This window comes from Periophthalmus magnuspinnatus, chromosome 22 (genome assembly GCF_009829125.3).
Source record: "Periophthalmus magnuspinnatus isolate fPerMag1 chromosome 22, fPerMag1.2.pri, whole genome shotgun sequence".
In the NCBI taxonomy this organism is placed as follows: domain Eukaryota; kingdom Metazoa; phylum Chordata; class Actinopteri; order Gobiiformes; family Gobiidae; genus Periophthalmus; species Periophthalmus magnuspinnatus.
Window position 1 is genome coordinate 6517162 of NC_047147.1, and position 24421 is coordinate 6541582.

At 38.4% G+C, this 24421-nt stretch overlaps 1 protein-coding gene across 1 annotated transcript in view; it reads right to left on the bottom strand.

The window, feature by feature from the left end:
- Nucleotides 1-24421, bottom strand: part of sptb (spectrin, beta, erythrocytic) — a 75713-nt gene that overhangs the window by 12746 nt on the left and 38546 nt on the right. Inside the window, exons 17-29 of the mRNA XM_033987729.2 lie at nt 22700-22902; nt 20273-20363; nt 19345-19491; nt 18518-18787; nt 17519-17740; nt 16325-16414; nt 15370-15660; nt 12921-13051; nt 10164-10368; nt 6510-6733; nt 4002-4152; nt 3055-3299; nt 1913-2051 (exon numbers count right to left, since the gene is read on the bottom strand). Coding sequence (XP_033843620.1) covers nt 1913-2051; nt 3055-3299; nt 4002-4152; nt 6510-6733; nt 10164-10368; nt 12921-13051; nt 15370-15660; nt 16325-16414; nt 17519-17740; nt 18518-18787; nt 19345-19491; nt 20273-20363; nt 22700-22902 — 2409 coding nt within the window. The remainder of the gene's footprint in view (nt 1-1912; nt 2052-3054; nt 3300-4001; nt 4153-6509; nt 6734-10163; nt 10369-12920; nt 13052-15369; nt 15661-16324; nt 16415-17518; nt 17741-18517; nt 18788-19344; nt 19492-20272; nt 20364-22699; nt 22903-24421) is intronic.

Sequence of the window (24421 nt, forward strand, 5' to 3'; positions counted from 1 at the left end):
AGCAAATACTTAAATTGGGGTTGCTGCAGTTGTTCCGGTCTAGGTTCAGCAGAATGAGGTCAGCTGACACCTGAATATACTGAGTGACCAGGTTATTCCATCAATGGGTTTGTTCTTCCCTGATGACACGGGCATATTCCAAGATGACAATGCCAGGATTCATTGGGCTCAAATTGTGAAAGAGGAAGATCAGGAGCATGAGACAGAGAGAGTGAGGGAGAAGAAGGGAGAGAAAAGGAGGCTGAGAGGGAGAGGGGAGAGAGAAAGAGAAGCAGAGAGAGAGAGAGGGGGAGGGAGAGAGAGAGAAAGCAGAGGCAGGGAGAGAGATGCACAGAGAGAGAAAGAGGGAGGGGGAGAGAAATAGAAGCAGAGAAGGAGAGAGGAAGGCAGAGCGAGAAAGAGAAGCAGAAAGAGAGAGACAGAGAGAGAGAGATGCACAGAGAGAGAGGCAGAGAGACAGAAATAGAAGCAGAGAGGGAGGCAGAGCGAGAAAGAGAAGCAGAGAGAGGGAGAAGCAGAAAGAGAGAGACAGAGAGAGAAATAGATGCACAGAGAGAGAGAAATAGAAGCAAAGAGGGAGGCAGAGCGAGAGAAACAGAAGCAGAGAGAGGGAGAAGAAGAAAGAGAGAGACAGAGATGCACCGAGAGAGAGAGGTAGAGAGAGAAAGAGGGAGAGGGAGGGAGAGAGAAATAGAAGCAGCGAGGGAGAGAGAGTGTGATAGAGGGAGGCAGAGCGAGAAAGAGAAGAAGAGAGAGGGAGAAGCAGAAAGAGAGACAGAGAGAGAGAGATGCACAGAGAGAGAGGTAGAGAGAGAGAGAAATAGAAGCAGAGAGAGCGACAGAGAGAGGGAGAGGGAGAGAGAGAAAGCAGAGAGAAAGAGGGAGAAACAGCGGCAGGGAGAGAGATGCACAGAGTGAGAAAGAAGGAGAGAGAAATAGAAGCAGAGAGGGAGGCAGAGTGAGAAAGAGAAGCAGAAAGAGAGAGACAGAGACAGAGATGCACAGAGAGAGAGGGAGAGAGAGGCAGAGAGAGAGAAAGTGGGAGAGGGAGGGAGAGAGAAATAGAAGCAGAGAGGGAGAGAGGGAGGCGGAGCGAGAAAGAGAAGCAGAGAGAGGGAGAGAGAGAGAGGCAGAGAGAGAGAGAGAGAGAAATAGAAGCAGAGAGGGAGGCAGAGAGAAGGAGAAGCAGAAAGAGAGAGACAGAGACATCATTTTCACACATGGATTGTCCACCACAGAGTCCAGACCTTAACCCCATTGAGAATCTTTGGGATGTGCTGGAGAAGCTTTGTGCAGCGTTAGACTCGACCAGCATCAATGCAACAAGTGAAAAATTAATGCAACACTGGATGGAAATAAATTGTGTGACGTTGCAAAAATGAAATTGAAACAATGCCACAGTGAACGTGTGACATAATCAAAGCTAAAGGCGGAACAACCAAATATTAGAATGTGTGACCTTTTTTTTTTTTTTTACCAGGCAGTGTATTATGAATTGAATAACTACATTTTTGAAAACACTTGATAGTATATTCATAAAAAATATTTAAGTAGCACAATTTAACATTTCTAAATTGGGTCCACTACCTGCTTATCTTTGTTGCTTTTTTTCTTTTTTTAATTACAGCGATTTTTATCACCTCTTTTGTCCGTGGGGATTTACACATTTAATGCCATTCTGTGGAACCTTGCAAGAAAATCAATAACACGTACATGGAGACAAGCAAGTGGTGGACTATACACCCGAAAAGTTACATAGTACAGCTTTAATATTGGTGGTTATCAAGTAACTACTCCCAGACGAGTTTCAGGAGCCATTTTTTTCATATTAATTTCTTTGTACTGTTTAAATAAATGTCTAAAAGGAACATTTACGTATATATATTTCACCACGTCGGTTATATTTATATACCTCTGCAGAGTCGCGGTGTTTTCGTGCCAACAGAGCCGTGCCCAGGTCTGTACAGTCGGTGAGTTTGGCTCCACGCGCCTCTATCTCCGAGCGAATCCCCTGGTGGTACTTCTGCAGCAGCTCCACGGAGGAGACGTCCCTGAGGAGAGAGAGGAGAGAGTGAGGAATCGCGCACGTATATAATCGCACAACTAATGCCTGATGTGCATCTACCCCTGTTGGAGAAGAGCAGAACTGCAGCTGGGCGCAGTTTAATAATGCACATGTAACTGGACTTATGCGGATATTTGCTTTTTTTGTTTGTTTTTTGTCTGTATTTTTCTGTATTTGAACAGGACACCCATAAAAAGGAAAGTCTGAGTTCTCTCATTGGGCTCTTCCTGTATAAATAAAGATAAATGAATAAATGTACACATAAATATACATCACAACATTCTAAAGGCCAATAATATTTAATACAGACAAGGACAGCTAAAAATAATATTGTTAAAATGCTGTTTCCTTTTGTAATACAGTGAATTTACCTTTTGGATATTTACTACGAAAATATAATGTTATCTATAGGGCAAACTGTGTTACTGTATATAAATGTGACCTTAGTTGTTGATTATATACAACTTTATTGACATATTTAAACTCCTTTGAGTGCAAGGTGAATGTGGAGGTTACAGATGTGTCTTGACTGGTTAAGTGTTGATTTTAATAGCTGCAGATTGCTCCCTTAGGGTTTTACTTTACGTCACATGAACTGCTTTTTCAGCTGTTTAAATCTAATGCACAATGGCATAAATAAGACAACTCATTTACATATATTGATTTATGAATATACATGAATATGGGTCAGTTTAGGACGGAGGGGAAGAGCGAAGAAGGTGCTGTTAGATAAAAGTATCCGTAGTTTTTTCAGATTCTGTAAAGTGACAATATCGTTCTCTGAAACTGGGGCAGAATTCCTGTTTAAATTGTGTTTTTTGTGGGGGATAAATTTACATAATGCACAAATATATAGATCCTAATCATTGTTACACAGAAATGTCATACTGTGGAAGACGTGGGCAAAGCTATAACACCCATGAGGACAATCAGGATAGTTCCACAGTGAATCTTAGTTCAAATACGTGTCCTAAATGATGCGCTGGTACCTCGGTTTCTCCTGCGTCTCGATCTGTTGGATGATACTCTCCATCCAGGCCATGAGGTCTCGGACCATCGTGTAAAACCTAAACTTATCGGCCGTGTCGACGAGCTGAGCCCGCCGCCCGTCACTGGCCTCCAGCAGACTCTTCCAGGCCTGGAGCACGTCCTGCTCTGAGGCCTGGATCGCTACAGCCTGTTCCCCGGCGTACTGCGCGTAGAGGCGGGCTGCAGTGTCCTGGTACTGCTGCACCTGGAGCACGGGAACAGGAAAGAGTTAAATATCACTCTACAAATTACATAATGGATCATTTGTGGTGAGATTTATTTTTTTATTTATTTCATTTTTTAAATAAAAGACATTTGAACCACAGATTTAACTTTTTTTCTGACAAAATAATAGTGCAGAATTATGATAGTTAAATAATTATATACATTTATTGCATATCTGTTTGATATAATGTCCTCTTTGATTGTTTTTGTTTTGTTTTTAAAGTTGTTTATTTATTGTATTATTTTTATACTGTAATCTATATAAATACAACTCATTTTAATCCTTATAAAATGAGGTGATTTCGTGCCATATTAATAACTAACTAATATAAGTGTTTATTTTATCATCAGTGTTTAAATACTGACACTCTCCATATCAAACTGACTGAACCAGCTCTACTGCAGAAACACAACTATGTCCTAAACTGTTTATCTAGTCTTTAAGATACAACTTTAAATCCATTGTAAGTTTTTAAATCCTTGTAGCTCTTGTCCTTTCTGTCCTTGAAAAGTGGTGGCTCAGACTCAGCTGATAAAGACGTAAGACCTCTTCATAATGGGCTTAATCCTCCCACCCCTTAGGATGACTTTTTATAGTGCCAGCCTAAAATAGCAGTGACCATTCTGCTCAGTATTCGCCCGGTGGCTGGGTCCTGTTGTGTGGAGTCTATGGGATTTGTACCTGTTTGCCCAGAGCGGTGATGTCTCTCTCAAAGGCACCGTGCACCCGGTGGAACGACTCGGCCTTACTGAAATCATCGCCCACGTCTTCAGGCAGCTCAGTCTGCTTCTCGTAGATCTGGGACACCAACTCTTTGCCATCGTCGAAATATCTGAGAATCAGAAAATATAGGTTTGTTTTTGTTAGAGTTGTTCTGAAATATGAGGAAGTATAAGTAAAAATCACGGTTATATAACACGTTTATCTATGTATTGTAAAAAGGAAGAAGTAGCGACACCACAATCAGTAACGTTTTATGATTCATGTTTTAAAAGCCTCTGCAGACAAATAGAATTGACTGAAGCAGTAATTCTAATCATGATTTAAATTGTGTTTGTTTTATTGCGTAGCTCTGTATCAGCGTCACATTGTGGTCAGCTCTATCGATTCATAATGGAAGTTGAGGAAGTACTCACTTTTGTTATTTAAGTAAAAGTACCAAGCAAAACAATACTCAAGTAAAAGTATCACATGAAAAATCAACTTAAGTTTAAATATTAAAGTACCTTTTTAAAAATTTTAAGTAAAATGTAAAAGTATTTTGTGCATATTTTGCACAAAAAATACATTTTCTAGCTGTTTTTATTTGTTTGCCCTTTCTGCAGATCGCAAACTATAATAAAAATATTTTTTACTTTTCAGTCCAAAATTGTAGTGGAGTAGAAAGTACAGATACATGCTCTCAAATGTAGAGAAGCAAAAGTAAAAAGTATCCACTTTAAAAGTGACTTACTAAGTAAAATACAGATACCTCGAAATTGTACAAATTTGTACTTAAGTACTGACTCTTTGCTTGTTCCTCTGTGCACATGTCCACCCTGTGCTGGTCCATTGTCAAAGTAACATTTTGGATTTGTGTGTTTGGTTTTACGTTTAGTCATTGTTTATGTTACATTAAAGATTTGATATAACTCAAAAGTGACTCTTCTGAGCTTTAAGCTGTTATAATGTTGTTACCTCACCTGGACTTGTGTTTTGTTTCATTTACACATGTTTGAGTAGCTCTTTTTTATTAGTCTGTAACATCTCCAGAGCTCAAAACGCTCTGTCCCACCTTGTGATGTCATGAAGCTGTGATTTTCAAGTTAACAGCTCCTTTTACCATTTGTCCAGTAGAGACTGGCAATTCTGGGGCTGAAATTCTAGTGAAGGTGTATGGAGTTTACAAACACAAAGGAGCACTTCCTGTATTACCACATGATGACATCACAAGGTGGAACAGAGTGTTGTCTATCTGGGAGATGAACTCAGCCTACAGGGTTTGTGTGTTAAACTTGCGTGAATGAAACAAAACACAACTCCAGGTCTGTTTGTGACGAGGAAACATTATAACATAAAACAGTGTAATATGGGCAATTCTCCATTTTGGCTCCTCCTTCTGTTTAAAACATAACAGTCTGTTTATTATTGTTAAATATAATGTACTAAAATATATAAATTGTATTGATTTTTTTCTCAAATCACAGTTTGTACTTTTTGTTAAGGTCGACTAAGTGAACTTCATTGATTAAACTCTCTTTGCCCATTATTAAAGTTATAAATCACTGATTTGTTTTATTTAAAAAGGACCACAATTAGGACTGTTTTCTAGTGGGATTTCCAACGGGCTGATTGTATTGACCACGATAATTGGCTCATGGGGACAAGACTTTTCCATTATTACTTTGCCGATACAAACTTGACGTGTTTGGTTAAATTTATTCCCCTCCATGTCCATATTAACGAGGCAAATTATAAAAGTCACGACGATAGAAGGAAGTCTGTTTCTCAAGATCTAAAAAGAACACTGACTTTTTACAACACAAACAAAATGAGTTTTAAATATATTAAAAGTAAGAAGAAGAAATAAATAATGGTTTTAGTAAAATTGTTGAATATGGTAAATGTAAATGTGGTAATTTTGTCTGTTGTATAAAAGAGAACAAAAGATTACTCTAGGTCCTTTTGTTAATATTATGAATTTTAAAATCACATTTTTTCTTTTTGTCCATGAATTTAACAATAAAATCATGTATTCTCTACTCAAAACAAAATAATTTCTTTTCGTAAGGTTAAAGTGCAAGTAAATGTTTGTATTTTTTTGTATTTTTCCGTCCATGTTTATTAATTTTGTATTTTTTCTGTTTCCAGGTGGTATTTTACCCTTTTTTTCACAGTAGCAGTAGTTATTACTGTACATGCTGGAACTTTCCACAGTAACCATGACGACATGTACCATCTTCAAATGTCCACCTTTTCATGGATTTTCGATTCCTGTTATACAGCGCCATTTTGAGGACCGTTGAGCATTCAAAAGATAGTGAATTTTGCTATTTTCTACACGATGGTCCTATATTTCCATCATTCTAAAACTATAACAAATGGATAAAACGTCTTTGTGTCTTTACTTTATCAGGTCGTTAAGTCGTTTTATAAATTCATGATAAAAAAATCTTTAAAAATCCTTATTCTTATCCTTGTGTCTCTTACTTAAGCAGATCGTAGGAGGCGGTGAGCAGTTGTTTGCGCGTGTCGATGAGCTCCAGGAGGTCGGCCCAGCTCTCGTTGATGCCGTCCTTCCACTCGGCCATGGCGGCGGCCTCGCTGTGGCCCCCCTCGATCAGCTCGTCGATGGTTTGATTCACAAAATCCACGCGGCCCTGACCCTCCATCCCGGTCTCATGGGCGAATTCACGGAACTTATCCCTGAGGAGCTGCAGACACAGAAAAGGCGACGTTTAAGAGAATGAGCGATAAATGTCTGATGTGTATTTATAATCTGTGACACCTGTGGATCATTATGTGGTAATTTACACATTTTAAATCGTAATATTCATCTAAAACGACTTAAAAATGATACACAAACTAATTTCTGTCTTTTTATGAGAAACGATGAAGCTACTTGGAAATGCTGAAATGTCTTCACTCTAAAAACCTTGTGTCCAGTTCACAGAATAAAACTATTTTTATTTTGTCCTGTCTGGAGTAATGAAGGATAATATAGACATCTCTATAGTGTCTCCATGGAGAAGCAGGTGACATAAAATTCTCCAAAAAACATTACATAGTGCAGCTTTAATATTTGGTTTTCAGTTTATTTGTAGCTATGCAGACTACCGTATTTTCCAGACTATAAATTGCACTTTTTTCATAGTTTAGCTGTGGGTGTGGCTTATATGTGAAATTATTAAAATATATAATGTCACATAATTTCATTTACCTCTGGAGTTGGTGGAGTTGTTCAGAAGTGACACCGAGGATGAAGAATTCAGTGGATTTATTGATTTGGAGTGAGATCCAGAGTAAACTTGTTGCTTGTTTTTTCTGCTTTATTTATCTGATTCACTGTTAATATCTTACGTTAACAAACCAGACAAGTGTTCAGTTCTGTCTGTGCTTCATGTCGCTGAATAAATATAAATGTGTTACGTTAGCGTGCTGTACTGATATTCAGCCTGTTGTTCTCTATTTTATTCTTATTATTATAATTTGCCTTTAAAGGTAAAATGTCTGTTCTTGGTCTCAGATTTTGTAAAATAAATGTCCCCCAAAAATGCGACTTATATATGTTTTTTCTTCATTATTATGCATTTTTTGGCTGGTGTGATTTATACTCTGGACAACACGGTAGATTTCTTTCCTTTTCGTCAATATCTTGGTCATGGTCCCATTTTTATAGATAAATGGAGATATTTGTTTATTTATCACAAAGATTTAAGCGACGTGTGTGTTTAAGGGATTTAGGAATTGTACAACTTTGGTGTTCTTCCCATGTATTTGAGCAAAATGTGTCTTTCTCCAGTACAGCTCCATCTTATAAGAGATTAAAATAAGTCCGCTGCAAGCATTTTATTGTGCAATAACTAGGAAATGCGGATTAGCATGCTAGCTGTTGTTAACTTTAGCATCTCGGCATCACGCTCTGGCCTCGTGGTGAATAATTATCACGCTCAGAATGCAGAAGGTCAGTGAGGTGTAACTTTGGACAACTGCAAACCATTTAAACTGAACTAGTTAGTTAAAAACCAGGGATGGCGCCTTTAAAGTTTAAGACGACTCCAGTTAACGTCACTTTACTGCAGGTGTGTCAAATTTATTTGCACAAAGAGCCACATCAACAAAATGGTCGCTCTCAAAGGGCCAGATGTAACTAACTATAAGATAAATGTCACTAAATGTAACCAAATTTAATGTAAAATAAAGGCAACTAATTTTGAATCTTGTTAATTAACCGTTTCTATATTTATTACTTATTCAAGTTACAAATATTGCATATGGATTTGCATAGATATGAAAAAATGGCTGTTTAACTGCGTATCTCCTGATAAAATGACATTTTAAGACAGTCATACCTTTTAATTTACTTAGTCACGGGCCACATAAAATGATGTGGCGGGCCGCATTTGGCCCACAGGCCTTGAGTTTGACACATGCTAACTGCAATTATTACAAGCAGCAAAGTGAAAAAACTATGAAAACGCATATGAGCCTTCAACTAAATGAACCTGAGCCAGATCAGGGCCAAAACACGACCAAACAAAGTCTCCACCACAGGAACAGAAGGCAACAGAATATTTAAAATTGTTTAATTACTTTGTTTGTTTGTTTGTTCTTCAGCCCAAGGGCATGAGGTAGATCTACGCTGAGAGACACATTCAAAAGTGTTATTACCAATACAGTAACAGAATACATCCAGGCCCCACATGATTATCTAAAACACCTGATATTGAACCTCAGAGCTCTGTAAATATAATATAACGTAATACAAGCTAATTCTTCTTTAGTGTCTACACTCTGTTCCCACCGCAGCAGATGGCCCTGATTACTTTACACCAAAAACAGCTAAAGAACAAAATGAGAAAATCATTGTTTCCTCTGGAGGTTTTTCCGAACAAATCGCTTTCTCACTGTTGTTTGCAAAAATCTGCCTTTGATTTCTCTGTTCATTCAACACACAGAGACAAAACGCTAAGGCCCCTTTTCAAATGGGTTTATCTACAGCTGCAGGCGAGGCTAAAGCGCTGACTAAAACCAGCTAAAACACTGCACTAGCCAGGCTCGTGCAATATACTTTTAATGTGTCCAAGGTGGAAGACGGACTGCTTCTGCCTCTGGTGTGAAATATGTGACTAAACGACTGTGGCAGCTTTGAATCATCACATGGAGCTACCACAAAAATACTACTACTACTACTATCACTACAGTTAAAGAAGACATATTGTTCTTGTGTCTGCTGTAGCGTTATAATCTGTGACACCTCTGGATTATTATGTGTATGTGTAATCTGCGCGTTTTAAGTCGCAATATTCATCCAAAATACACATGTCAAACTCAAGGCCCGGGGGCCAAATGCGGCCCACCACATCATTTTATGTGGCCCGCGACAAGGTAAATTAAAACGTATGGCTGTCTTAAAATGTCAGTTTGTCAGGAGATGCGCAGTTACAGTCATATTTTTTACATCTATGCAAATATTTCTGTGCAATAGGAGCTAATGTCACCGTAAACGTCATCACAAACTGAAGAATGAGGTAAATACCGAGCAGACGGCGTGTGAGAGGCATGAGGCGTCAACGTAAAGTCGGCTAGAGCGAATTTAGCAACTCAAAGAATCATAAAATACAATGAAATAATGCTCTATCGATTCACACTCATCACACGCTTACTTGAAATAAGACGCACACAATACAGAGTCAGAGGACAGCGGATATACAGATATAAGGCAGGTTAATAAAAGTACTACGTAAACACCGGTGCTTATAGCGAACTCTCCAATGGACTGACAACTTCTGCGCGATAGAAAGTCCAAGGCGTCCTCTGATTGGATGAGAGTCCAGGTGGAGTGAGGTGCGTAGCAAGTGAGGAGAGTGAGTTAGAGTCAAAGTCTGAGGTGCGCAGGAGCCACAAGGGGGACGTTTTTACAGGGCGTGGTGAAAACAGGGATTGTTCGGTAATATGGCGTCTTGAAAATAAGCTCAAACACGCAGAAATCACTCCAAACACTACTCTGAGAGGGTAAATGAGAAGAGGAAAGCTCTAAAAAGTCTAATTTAATGATTATTAATACCACTACTACACTCCGTTTTATCGTGATCCCACCCTCCTTTTCGTATCTGTTATGTGTCTGTTTTGTATCTGTTATACCGTGACATGGTCCAAGTCCTGCCCCATCTCCTGAGACGACGCAATCACGTCCCGCTCTGCGATCCACTGCTCCAGGTCCTGCACCTCTCGGCTCAACAGGAAGTGCTGGTAGGTGTGGTCCAGCTTCTTCTTGCGGTCCTCGGCCAGCTCCTTCAGCCCGGCGTACTGCTTATCCACCTGGCTCTGGCGTCTGATTATGGCCTCGCTGAAGACACAAGGCAACAGCAGATTCAGGGAGGGAGCATAAAAAAGAGCTAAGATAAGACAAACTGAATTATGAGTCTTATTACATGCTTGTCATTTTAATCTTACTACATTAAAGCAGAGCAGACTGGGGCGGTGTGGGTAAAGCGCGATTCTGCAAATTAATAAAGGTGCTATATTACACAAAATGAATTCTTGTGAGCTTTAAGGCAAGTTATACTCCTCGTAAACCAGACCTGGAGTTGTGTTTTGTTTCATTCACACATGTTTGAGTAGTGTTTATTATTATCTCCAACACTCAAAATGCTCTGTTCCACCTTGTGATGTCATGAAGTGGTAGTTTTCAAGTTAAAAACGACCTTTTACCCTTTTTTTTGGTCATTTTGACAATCAGCTTCAGTGAACAAACAAATATTTATTCAGAATTTTGACATCAGCTGCTAAAAAGGCAATAGCAAGACGTTGGAAGCGATCACCTTCTCGATTCGTCTTAAGAAACCTGTTTTCTTTAAGTTACGGCCAGATTTTGTGGAGATCCGGCCCAACTCGCTCATCCTGCTGTAAAAGAGATGGCCCCTCATTCTCTTATCTGCCTTTGTACTCAATTTTCCTTTTTTATTTATTATACGGGTCTAGTTAAAGTGCGATGTTACTGTTGTTCTCTCTCTCCCTTTGTATAAATTTCTGTCTGTGTGTAACTTTTGTGAAAAAAAGATAAAGTGGATAGATTATGCATTTGGTTTAATGGTTGGCGACCGCAACTGTATGGCACTGTCTGAAAATAAAGAATTACCAAAAAAAACCCTACCTTTTACCAGTAGAGATTGGAAAAATCAGTGTGAAATCAGTGCAAGGTTTATGTGTTAAACATGTGAGAATGAAACAAAACGCAACTCCAGGTCTGTTTTTTGATGAGGAAACAACTTTATAACATAGATCAGAAAACAGCGTAATATGGGCCTTTTAAGGAAACCCTCTTTTTCTCGGTTTAGTCAATTTAGTTTGGATTAGAGCTGTCAAAAAGTGATACGCAAACTCAGTCTTTTGATGAGAAATTATAAGGCTACTTGGATGAGACCTTATCTGACGACAGAATCAGCAAAGGCGTATGTGCGTGCCATGATATTCAGTCACATATCTTACTGCTGTACCACATGGTCTCATACATCAGTGGCCGTCCTGAAGCCCCTAAAGTCGCTCTTCAAAAAAACATCGAAAACACTGGACAAAAAGCCTCTACAGTATCACTATTGTAATATCTGAAGTAAGTATAATATTTTGGATCTTGAAAGTTATCAGGAATTTATGGACGCTTGCCTTATTTTTAAAGTTTTAAATGGACTCGCTCCTCCACCATTAATGGATTTTATAAGTAAAAAATCTAAAAAAAACATTGACTAGAGGAGACTGTAACAAACAGACGCAGGACCAAATTTGGCCAAACGGTGACGTCTATCAGAGGATCACAGTCATAGAACACATGACCCGCCCATGTCAGGAACTGTGCGTCCTTTTCAACATGTCAAGAACACTCTGAAACATTGGTTGAAAAATAATCAAACGTGCTCACACAGGTAGATTATCTTCTTCTTGGGGCGTCTTAAACTCAGAGAATGGTCTATTGTGGTTAACTTGTCAAGTCGATGTGCACTTTTGTCTCGTCTGTGTGATTCTTTAAATGTTCTCTGTTTCTGACCTGCCTTAGGACAACGGATGTAAACGAGCTATTGTGCTAATTCCGGCATATTTACATCGATGCTGTTTGTTGACATGTTGATTAATATGCACTGTCCTAATTGAAATACATAAATAAATAAATAAAATAAAAATGTGTGTTCAAATGTACCAATATTCACTCTTAAAACCTTGTGTCCAGTTCACAGAATTCAATTATTTTGGAAGATTTCTGGAAGAATGAAGGAAAACACAGGCATCTTTGTACTGTTTCCATGAAGAAGTAGGTGTCATACCCTTCTCCAAACAACGTTACACAATGCAGCTTTAATGCTTTGGTTTTCAGTGTATTTATAGCGACGCACGGTCTTAAATTTCGTGCCGTGGACTGGATTTCTTTCCTTTTCATCAGTGAGGATGTTTCAATATCTCGGTCATGGTCATGGTCCCATTTTTATACAGCGCTTTTCCACTTTCAAGGCACTCAAAGCGCTTTACGTCAAAGAACCGCTCACACGTTCGAACGCCAGTGAACGCAGTAACACTGAGGGCGACAAGGCGGGTGTCTTGCCCGACGACGCAACGACATTACGCGTCTGTGTGAGCCGGAATCACGCCGCCAAAAACCGAGCTCCTCTCACCCATCTTAGGTCGCATTATCGCATGTTTTTTAATACGTCGCAGCCCTTCAGGGAGGACACCGCAAATGAGAAAAGTGCGTTGAAGTGTACCTTAGATGGACGTGCGATTACCAAACTGATTACATTTTACATGGTTGTCATTCTTATCTCGCCAAACCATAACTGACTGAGACAACAGGAGCAAATTGGTAACCCAGAAAGATATTTTTTGTATAAGACTATCAAAACAGAGACAAACCCATCTGGATGTTCTTCAGCAAACATCTTCTGCGCACGGTCCGCCAGTTTTTGGATGGCGTCTTCGTAGTCGTCTACATCTTGTTTCAGAATAATGTGTCTCTTCAGCATCAGCATAGCGCTTTGTTCATCCTAGAAAATGCAAGAAAAAGTTAGCGAACGGGGAAAGGTAAAGCAAAGGGCATGGAGGTAAAGTAATCAAGAAAATTGTTTTGGGAATATCAGAGGAGACAAGACATCAAAGTGCTATAAAAACATCCAAATAGGTTTTAAATGGAGAGTGGCACTTATGAGAAACATGTCCACGTAATTGAAGGCAAATCCAGCCATGTAATTATGTTAATGCATGCAGCGCTACGAGTGATTCTCCAATATGACATGGCCTGTTTGAATCATATTATACAGAAACCTCATAACAGTTCAAAGAAAGGAAATTGCGGTCTACAATTTTGTCTTCAATTTGCGTTTAGATTCGAATACGTGATCAGAGACGTGGCTGTTTCCATGAGATGATTCCACGTGTGCATGATACTGTTTCTCTGCTTTATTCAAATGGGAGAGACAGATAAAGTTGTTTTGTTTTTTTTTGTGCAGATTTCCTTTGTTTACACGGTCGGGATATTTGAGGATATTTGATGAGACAAAATATGAAGCCAGAGTAAACTGATTTTACTTGGATTTGATTGTGTCCAAGACGTAACTGATGTTTCAAATGTTTGGACAGATCATCTCGTTCAATGTTTTTTTCTTCTTTATTTTGACTACTTTATACATTTTAGATACATACAAAGAAGAAGAAATGTAAATAACTCTACTGCTTTAAATCCTCAAAAATGTTTAGTTGAGTTGTTTAATCTTTTTTTCCTTTGCTACATAATTCCATATCTCTAACTTCATAGATTTGATGTCTTCTGTGTGTATCTAAAGTGTAGAAAGTAGTAAACTTAAAGAAAATTGAACACTGAAAACATAATTCAATCAGAGGGTGTGTCGTCTGTGTAATCCCTCAGTCGTCCAGGTCTGATCCAGAGCAAAAGACGAAGTTTAAATCTGTCAACTGGACAAAATGTTGTAGGAGTGAAGACGTTTCGCTGCTCATCCAAGCCGCTTCTTCAGTTCTGGTCAGATTGCTGGTGGACACTGCCTTATATCTGTGTGAAGGGAGTAGAAACCACCCTATTCAAACCTTTAACAACCCTGCTATTGTTCTCTTTGTTTGGGTCTGAGGATGGAGTTATAGATGGGGGATAGATGATGTCTGAGGCCGCCATTCCTGTTAAAGCAAGGATTGTCTTTCCTAAGAAAAATAGCTTCTTTAACTCCTCTCTCAAACCATTTTTTTCTCTGGCTCAGATCTGACCCTCACTATGTTCAAAGGAGTGGTTAGTGTCTTGGTTAGTGAGATGGACGACAGACTGGGGTCCTGAGCTGCTCTCACGCCGGTGTTTGTACATTCTCTTATGCCGTGGCTGTTTAGTTTAGTAGTTCACCTTTCCTTCTCGGTTTAGATTCCTTGTTGTCCTGTTTTTTTAGCTTTTCTTAGATCTACTGAAGGCACATTTTGGATATCCACAAGCAGAGAGGTGTTGTCTTTTGCTACAGACAACACCACAACACAAAGTGTGTCCAAACTTTGGCTGGTAGTGTCTGTTTTAACACCAATCAAAAGTTTGGACACACCTTTTTTTTTTTTACTACTTTCTACATTTAGATACAAACAGAAGACATCAAATATATGAAACTTTTGACTGGTAATGCATGTGATTTATACGTGAGTTTGTATCCTGTTGTATTCATTGTCACGACATGACAGGAGGCAGATTGTTGTCTGTAGTGACATTGGAAAGCAAGTATATGGTGTTAGGGATAAAAAAATGTATATGAAATAATAAATAGAAAAGTATATACTGTATAATCTAGAATAATATATGATTTATTTGAATATAAAAAGTAAATCCAAGCATTTGAACGGTTTGGAAACCCCGGGTAAATGCAGCTTGACCCATTCTTTTCACCGTTCACTTTCATTTACACTGATCAATCATCCTCTTTTTTTAATAATCTGTATTTAAAAGGGGCACCGTATAACTTTTCTGGTGCTTGTCACATGTTATTGCTTTGGAATATTCCACAGTATGGCATTAAACGTCTATCTGTCTGCATTCATTCGATAACAAGTATTTTTGTTGCTTATAAAATACCTCGACAAACATCCACTCTGACTGTGAGCAGGGTCGCCTCTCCCTAGATCTGACCTGGTGGTGTCACTGGCTTGTCTCCATAAATTTAAGGCCACACTGCGGAACATACCAGCTCCATGGAGACAAGCAGGTAGCAGAACACCACCAGAAAATGTACATGGATTTCGTTTAATATATTACAAATACAGAAAATCTCAGGATTATTTTAGAACTTTTTCCTGCACCATCTCTTTACGTTCCTCTCCTCACCTTGGCCTTCTCGTCTGCGATCATGTACAGCTCCTTCTCTCCGATCCAGGCCTCCGCTTCGTCTGCGTCGTTGTAGTACTGCTGAGCGCGGTTGGAGCCGTTGAGCCTCTCCCTGCGTTTGTCCATCTCGTCCTGCAGAGTGTCCCAGGACGTCTCCAGGTCATTCAGCTGCTCCTGGATCTTGTCCGCCTCCGGTCTGCCCTCCGCCCGAACCGCCGCCTCCATCCTCCTGCCCCGCTCCAACACCTCGTCCACACGGGGCTGGTGACCCTCGATCTCCTTCTGCAGCGTCTGAGGAGCATCAAAAAACAGACAGAAATTCAGACTTTTGTATAATCTGTTTAATAGGGAGTGATATTACAAAGACTTATTTTATCAGACGTTTGTGTAATTCTTGTCGTCCATGCAGGTTAAGACTGAAAATGTTAACAGCTTGATTTGACCAACCTCACATGAACTACTAAAACTACTAAAGCTACTTCTGCACTTTAAATCACCTCACTGGGATTAAGCAAAGTAAAAAAAAAAAAATCTATTACTGGGTCTGAACTGTGGCATTATATCACAGAGATAAGAACCACTGTTATTGGTATTTGCTGGTAATCATAAATAATTAAATAATATCATGAATAACTTCTACTGCAATAGCAAAAGTCAAAGTTAAATCTGTCAACTGGCTTCGGTTTTTGCTGTGGATCAGACCTGGACTGAGGGATTACACAGAGGGAGGGATCTACTGCAGTAAATACATAAACATAACAATACTTTTTTTGTTTTTCGCTTGAAAGTAGCTGTTTTTACTGTGTTGCATGTGTATTGGAGTTAGAAAAACTGTAGTGAACGTACAGGAATCTAAAATTGTGTGTTTAAATGGTCAAAGTAAGCAGTTTAGTGAGAGCGCGGCTAAAAGTGAGTCCATAATGTGACGTGAGCTGCAGTGGGAGCTGGTACAGACCTGGTTCTTTTTCAGCAGCATTTGCACAGTCTGCAGGTTGTGTCCGTGCTCCTGTGACATGGCCAGAGGCATCCTCTCCTCAATCCACAGCTGATGGACACAACAGGGACAATATATTATACAAAATGTATAATACTGTCTAAATGACACACTAGTGTATACATTTATATCTTACAACTCCAGGTGGGAAATAAAATACTGAAAATGTTCAAATTAAAAATAAATAAAAAGCTACAAAATATAAGGACTTAGCTGGTGGCTCTTTTATAGTCCACTTACTTATTATATATTTGAACCTCAACCAAGACATTTATGGTCATGTTTTAAAAGTCTAATGAAACGCCAACTGCCAATATCAGCTGATGTTGTATGAATAGATATTATTATATTTTTTTTTTTCACTATTGCTCACTCCTTTTTACCACTGGGATTATATTCTGAAAGAAAATAAATAAAACCTCTTATTACTTGAAGCTAGCCCTGTATACAGTGTCTCAGACCCTCTTCACTCATCATCCTCCCTTCACTGCAGTGGATTTAGGCAGTGAAAGGCATAAGGGATTACAGCTGAGGCTCTGGAGCACCTGGGGAGCTGATTTCACACAAAGAGGTCGGACTTACTGTCACAACTGAGAATGAAAACTGTATTTAGAAATTAATAAACTCCAACAGGATTCAGTGTCAGGGCAACTGAAGCTGAACAGGTGGATTTTACAGAGTCTGGCAGCAAAAACAACAATAACATGGGGCTGAAAATACAAAATACAACCAAAATGTTGTTTCAGAATATAATGTTATAAGCTTCGACTAGTTTGTAGCAGAATCTTCTCCCAGCTGTTGATATTTTTCAAATACCAAAGTGCCTCTTGTTGTGATATTACACTATTATGCAGATTCAATGGTTTTGTTTTGTTGAAGAAATATAATTCTAGTTGTAATGTTTTGTTTTATTTCAATTACTCTCCATATGCATCTAACATCTTTATTCTGATAATGTGATATCAGCTCGGCCTGAATGTTTGTGATTCAAAATTGCAATGCCAAACGCCTTTGTCAGAGCTGGGCCTGGTTAATACTTGGATGTGAGAGCGCTGGGAATAGCAGATATCACAGTGGGGCAGCAGTGACACTGTGTCCTTAGGCAAGACACTTCACCCACATTTCCTCGTTCTCATAATCTGACTTAACACTCACCAGCTCATCTGCCAGGTCCCTGTAGAACTGATGCACGGCTTTCACAGCCTCCAGTTTGCCTTTGCGTTCGGCCATAGGGGTGAGGAGCTGCTGAAACTCCGCCCTCAGACTCTGTTGCTCCGCCTCCAGAGCGGGCTGGTCCTCTCTGCCCCCGTGTTTCCTCACCGCTTCCTGCAGCTCGTCCAGCTCGCGGCCGCGGTCACGCACCTGGTTCTCTGTCAGCTAAAGACACAGAGCAGGGGGAAGACAAACGACCTCTCAAAAGTCTAATCAAGATGTAGATTAAGCTGATTCAAAGCCTTTTAATAACGTTTTTAGGGGATAAAGTGTAGCCTGTGTGAATGATTTATATTAGCAGTCACCAACCCAAATTTAAATCTACCCAAGGCCAATGACACTTGCCCACCATGCATAGGAAAGTGTTTTGAAAATGAAATATATAGTAAAATGTTTCCTGTCTGCAAAGGTTAGCATCTATTAACACAGAGTGATGCCTACTAATAAAACATTTAAAAATAAATAATAGGAATTCATGAATAATTCTGTTTTGGCTGCTCTGGGCCACGATGTCCTTGAAGACGACATTAATCACAATCATAATAGAATCTGGATAAAATGTTGTGAAAATACATTGAAATCATTTCTTGAAATCATCTTGTGGCCCCCAGTTTAGATCAGTGTGACCCCCTGGAGCTTCTCATCTTCACTTTGGGATCAAATATTTAAGTATTGATATATTGTGAGCCTAAGTTTGCTGGTACAGTGTTGAAATCATGGGCTGCTGAATTGTTATGAAAGTTTATTGTCAGACAGTGGCACAGTTCTGTTGTTTGTTTAGAAAAGGGAAAGTTTAACGAAGAAATACTGTTGTTAAAATGGATTAGTTTCTTTAAATATAGTGATGGATTATGTCATGTATGGCCACACTGTAATATTATTTTATTGTGAGCCATGTATCGTATCGTGAGGGACCCTGTCATGCCTCTCGAGTCCACAGACCTGATGTTTCTTGAGCAGGATGTTGGCCTTGGTCAGGTCCCTCACGTCCTCCTCGGCTCCGCTCTTGAGCTGTAGCTGCAGTTCTTTCAGCCACTTCTTGATATCGGTTAAACTCTGGTCAAACAGCTCAGAGCGGTTTGCGTCGAACAGAAGCCGGGCCTTCTCCTCCGCCGTGGACTCCAGTTTGTCCCACAGCTCGTGAAGTTTCGCCAGTCGCTCTCTTACGATGGGCTCAAATTCTGGTTTGGAGTCCATCAGCTCGTGCCCCTCCTGAGATGAAGAAAAACAAGGCCACGTGTGATAAACTGTTGTAACATGGAGAAAAACTGACATTTGGATTTGTAGATCTTCTTTTGTTTAACTCTAAATGTATTTTTGAAATTCAAGAACAAATACAGAGGCATAACAAAAGATTAGAGTGGAAAAATGAGCTTCGAGGTGAAGTTTGTGGTTTGTTGTCAAGGTAAAGAGCACAGCAGTAATGTCACAATATTTTGACACTAAAGAAAAGGCTCTGTGTTCAACACCCACTTCAAAACCACAACAATAAAACAATATATTTTTAGACAATACAATTATATTCAGCAACACAAAATAATAGTTTCTTTAATATTACCATGTGTTCTGATAAAGTTCAAGATCTAAAACTTCAGGAAATGTCCAACTTCATTCTATTGTTTGTTTGTTTTTTAGTAACAATTCTTCTTTTACTGAGTATCTAGTTTTTGAGTCTGGGCATGTCTTGTTTGAAAACCCTGGAGCTCAGGTGATTGTTCTGTTGTTATCCGTTAATGTTACACAGTTGTGTCGTGTCCGTGGGCTCTGACCTGATCCACTTTGTTGAGCCAGTCCTTGTTGGAGGCGAGTTCGGCCATGAAGGCCTGGTGCTTAAGCCATTTGGAGTGAAGGTTCCGGGCCTCATCGTACGACGTGTCCTGGGCCGTCAGCATCTTCTCATTGATCCACACAGTCAGCTGCAGGAAAGAGACACAGAAAATGAATTTAAAACTCTGATGTGCTGGTCTGTAGCTGTGACATAGTGGCTGATAAAATGATAAGTGTAGATCTGATTATCAGCGTGTCAACATCCACATCTGAAATCTGATCATATTTATGTATCGTAGGTGTGAGAATGAAATAACTCACATCAGACTTAGAAGTGGAATGTATTTTTAATAATGTGAAAACTCAGATAATGATCATATTTTTGGTGTGCATGTAAACATAATTAAACACACACAAAAGAAAGTCTCAGTTTTGACTCAACAGGCACTAAACCTGGACTAGAACAGGACCAAACCAAGTCTACAACATTTTCAGAATAAAACAACAACATTTGAGATATGCAGCCAACATAACTGATGCTTTATTAACTGCATTAAAATCTTCTGAAAACGTTTGCAGACATTTATAGACATAAAAACTGTAGATTGAGTCCAGTGTCTATGACACAATCACTTACTCACTAAAACACCTTAAATTAAGAATAATAACAAAACTGAACTTTGCAAAGTCAAACCAACTGCAACACTTTAAATTTGTGAAAAGGTGACTTTTTGGAAATTGGATTTACGTCTTTATCGCTTTAACACAGGGCAATAGCAATTAGCCAACAAGGACCCGCTGTGCAGACTGAAGTTATAAGTTATTATTAAAAAAAATGCATACGACACAGACATAATTCAAATAAAACCATTACCAAAGGTTTAAATGTTTAGTCGGCTGGTGAAAGGTAAATCGTATATTTGAACTCACGTCCTGAGTGTTTTGGAGGAAGTGCTGCAGGTCGCGGTTATCTTTGAGTTTTCCTGAGACTTCCTGGGCCCTGCGCTTGTTCTTGTCCCGCCTAAAACACAAAACACAGTCACACAGATATGATTAGCACAGTATTAAGCAGCACAACAGGAACAGAGCAGGATTTTGTAAAATTTCACACATCTTTTAATTTATATTCAGTCTTTCATTAATAAAAAATAAACAGATATGTAACTTAGACAGCTAAATTTAAGGTGCACTATGTAACTTTGGGGTTGAGGGGTTTACTACCTGCTTGCTTTTGCCATGAATGCTCCACAGTATGGCATTAAACATATCTATCTTGCATTCTTTCAATTGCAGGTGTTGTTATTGCTAAAAAAATAACACAGTCTTATAGTGAGCACGGTCACTTTTGCACAGAGCTGTATATAACTTGTCCTGGTCGTGTCTCTCCGTATAGTTAGATATAGATGTTTAATGCCAAATTGTGGAATATTCCTGGCAAAGCAATAATAAGGAGGCACACATGAGCTACACAGAATCTCTTTGTATGCAGTAAACACCTGGTGTAGAAACATAACAGTGCACGGAGCCATTTCTGGGCCTCACTTTGAAGAATAGCTCTCACTTAGGGATCAATACCCATTATAGTCTGGGCTGGTCTATGAGGCTGGATGTGGAAGTTAATGGGAAAAGTGCCCCCCACCTCTCTCTCCTGCGCCTTGTCCACAGCCCTGATACAGTAATCAAAAAGCTGTTATCAGGGATTGGTGGGTTACAGGGTGACGAGTGAATATTTTCTACATTAGAGGAAGTTTGGAGGGAAAGAGGAGAGATTTCGAGTAAATACAAGCAATTTCCAAAAAGTAGGAAAGCAATTGTAGCCGTAGTTTTAGAGGGAAAAAATTGTTTGGTTTTTTGCGAAGAACAATTTGGTAAAGTTGAGTCATGGTTTAAAGAAGGAATTTGATTTTTATTTTATTTATTTATTTATTTCGAGCGCATGTATCAGGTAAACTTAAAGCACATTTCACAAATTAATCCTTATATAAGCTCAAAAAGGAGTGGGAAGAAGAAAAAAATTATTAAATCCCATCCCTAAGAATAACTTTGGGTCACTATATTAATTTTAGGATATAAGAAGAAATTGTTTTTATATTTCGTTGGATTATCTTGATGACAATATAAAAATAAAAATAAAAAGTGCCTAAAAGATGTTGAAGTTGAGGTTTTTTTTATGAATAGCAAACTTTAAAATTAATCATAAAAGTGCACATGCTTCACTTTAAACCCCTACACTGCATTTTTACGTCTTTCTGTAGCCTTTTAAATACATTTTAAACTGTATATTTGATATTTAAATGTTGAATATCACCAACACAACAGCTGCAATATTATAATTTGTTTATATATATGTTTCTCTTGTCTATTGGGGCTTCCAGTTTGGATTAGTAGATGCAATTGAACAAAACAGAACAGAAATCAGTCTAAAATATGAACAGAATGAGAAAAGACACTGAGCAAATTGCCAGAGCCAGGGATCAATTTCACAATTTTTACGATTTAAACTTCCTGTGTTATTTCTCCATTGTCTTTCTTTCACAAACGGTTGAATATAGACATTTTATTTAGTTCGACTGCAGATAATTTTGTACTTACAGAGAATAACCATGAATTTTTCCTCCCGATATTTATTGATCTTATTGAAAACACAGACAGGTTGAGTTCAGGCGTAAAGAGCACTGTGTCAGGATCAATACAGTTTTAATTTTGTGCAGATAGGACCAATAATTCTGGAGAAATCGACATGTAAAGTTTGGAATATGTTTGACAATATATTAGGCCTAAAAGCACGAGCGCGTTACCCCTTTGAACAGAAACAACTAGGATATAGATGCATAAATTAGGTCTTAAGTTTCACTCATAAATGCTGAGAAAATAGTTGTTTACTTTCCATAACTTGGATTTAAATGATAACAAGGACAAGAAGAGAGAAAGGAGAAAAGCTGAGGAGGAGATTTAAGTCAAAACTGATGAAACGCAAGGAAACATTAGGCCATAAAGAGAGTTTTGAGCTAAAAAAGAGAGCGTTGACTCTTCTTCAGCACCACACGCTCTTCCTGTCACACGATTGGCTGTAGATCTCTGGATTATCACTGAGATCGACCAAAGTTTAGAGCTTCATCTATCAGTTTTTTCGATTTTTGCCACAGCCCTACCTAAAAGTGAAAGAAAACTTCGAAAACCGAGACTGCAGTGGTGCGGCTGACTAAATAAATGAATAGTTTATGTATTTTTCATGTGGCAAAGGGGAGCAAAACCCACAATCAAAATACGTCAAGTTTAGATATATACTTACAGAGAATAACACTCTGGATTGAGACTGTCAGAAGTTCGCTCTGGTCACACAAAAATCCCACTAACCTGTCGCGAATAGAGTCCATCTTCTCCTGGACTTTGTTAGCGTACAGGTTGTTGGCGTCCACCAGCCTCTGTCCAGACTGCAGCGCTCCGTCAATCTTATCCTCGTTGGCTTCCATGGTGCTCACGAAATCCTCATGTTTCTTCAGCGCCTTCTCTGCCCCCGCCAAGGTGTCCGGCTTGTCTATGTGCGCCAACGTGTACTCCTGCACCCAATACGCCCACATTTTGAAGTTAGGACAGGAGTAAACAGGCAAAAATACTGAACAAGTTGTAGTTTTTGGTGGCTCTGTAACCAACCACTCTGCATTCTTAACCTACACATTCTTTGGGCTAAAACCGGTCATTAGTTGAGAAGGTAAAGAGGAAGTTACAATGGGTTATTTACTTGAAATTTACATAAAGGTGGAGCGTGCACTGTTTGCATGTAGCTGGTTACACTTTGTTCATATGACGTCCTGTAGTCCTAAAGAGACATGCTGTATTTTTTTTTTTGTTTAAACGCACTTACGCTTGTTTTTGAACTGAAATCGTTTCGTAAATCGATTTACATACAGCTCAACAGTCACCGCTCATCCCATGGTTCCTGAACTAAACGTCCCATTCATTTTTCTCATGGACTTGCTGAAAATAAAAAATAATGCTCGGGAATAAACATCTACGTGGAAACTAAAGACCCATAATTTTATTTAAAATGAAAATTTATCAACTGCAAAGTTATTAAAACATTTTGCAGTCTTTTATTGTTCTTTGCCTGTGTGTTGTATTTTATGTACAGTACACCTGTTTTGTTTATTGTTGTGAAGTATTTTGAGCAGCTTAAGTTGTATTTTAAATGTTCTATGTGAATAAAATTGAATTGAATCTTGCCTTTTTGGACTTAAAACAGTCGTGTTATGGATATTAGTTGCCACAAATCCGCGATACCTTTGAATTTTTTGAAAATCTATGGGAAAAATGAACGACATGAGCTCCAAAGTGTATCTACTGTTGAATGAACTCCAATGGGATATTTCTTCCAATATATTCTTAATTTAAAATACATTGATTAGAATATTGAATCTAATATTCAGTGATTTATATATATATATATATATATATATATATATATATATATATATATATATATATATATATTTTTTTTTTTTTTTTTTTTTTTTTTTTTTTTTTTTTTTTTTTTTTCCTTTGATAAAATCCCATGTTACTTTTGCAATGTAACTTATTTTAAACTTACTCGGTCACTTTATTTACTTGACAAGATTCTGTGTATCACTCATTCAATTCAGTTTCAATTCAGAATTCAAAAGTTTAAAAAGTTCATTCTGGTTCATTTATTTGTTTTTCATTTTGATTCATGAGACAAATTACAATAAAACAATTTGATTTTCTGTTTTTCAATTCGATCCCCACAAGACAAAACAGATATTGAAATGCAGGCTCAGGCTCAAAGCTCGGGTTAATTATTTCATTCTTCTCCAAAAGAAAAAGAAATAAAGGAATCAAATTTATTTTTTTGTTTCCTTTTCTTTTTTTAAATTGAAAATGAATTGAAAAAATGATACACAGACTGAAGAATGACTTTTTTATGAGGTCCAAGTACCAGATGTTTATGCTCTCATTTATTTACAGTCAGGATTTGTTTGAATATTTATTTATTTATTTTATTTTTTTTGTATTATTATTATTATTTTATATTATTTATTTACTTTTTAAGTTTTAGTTTTG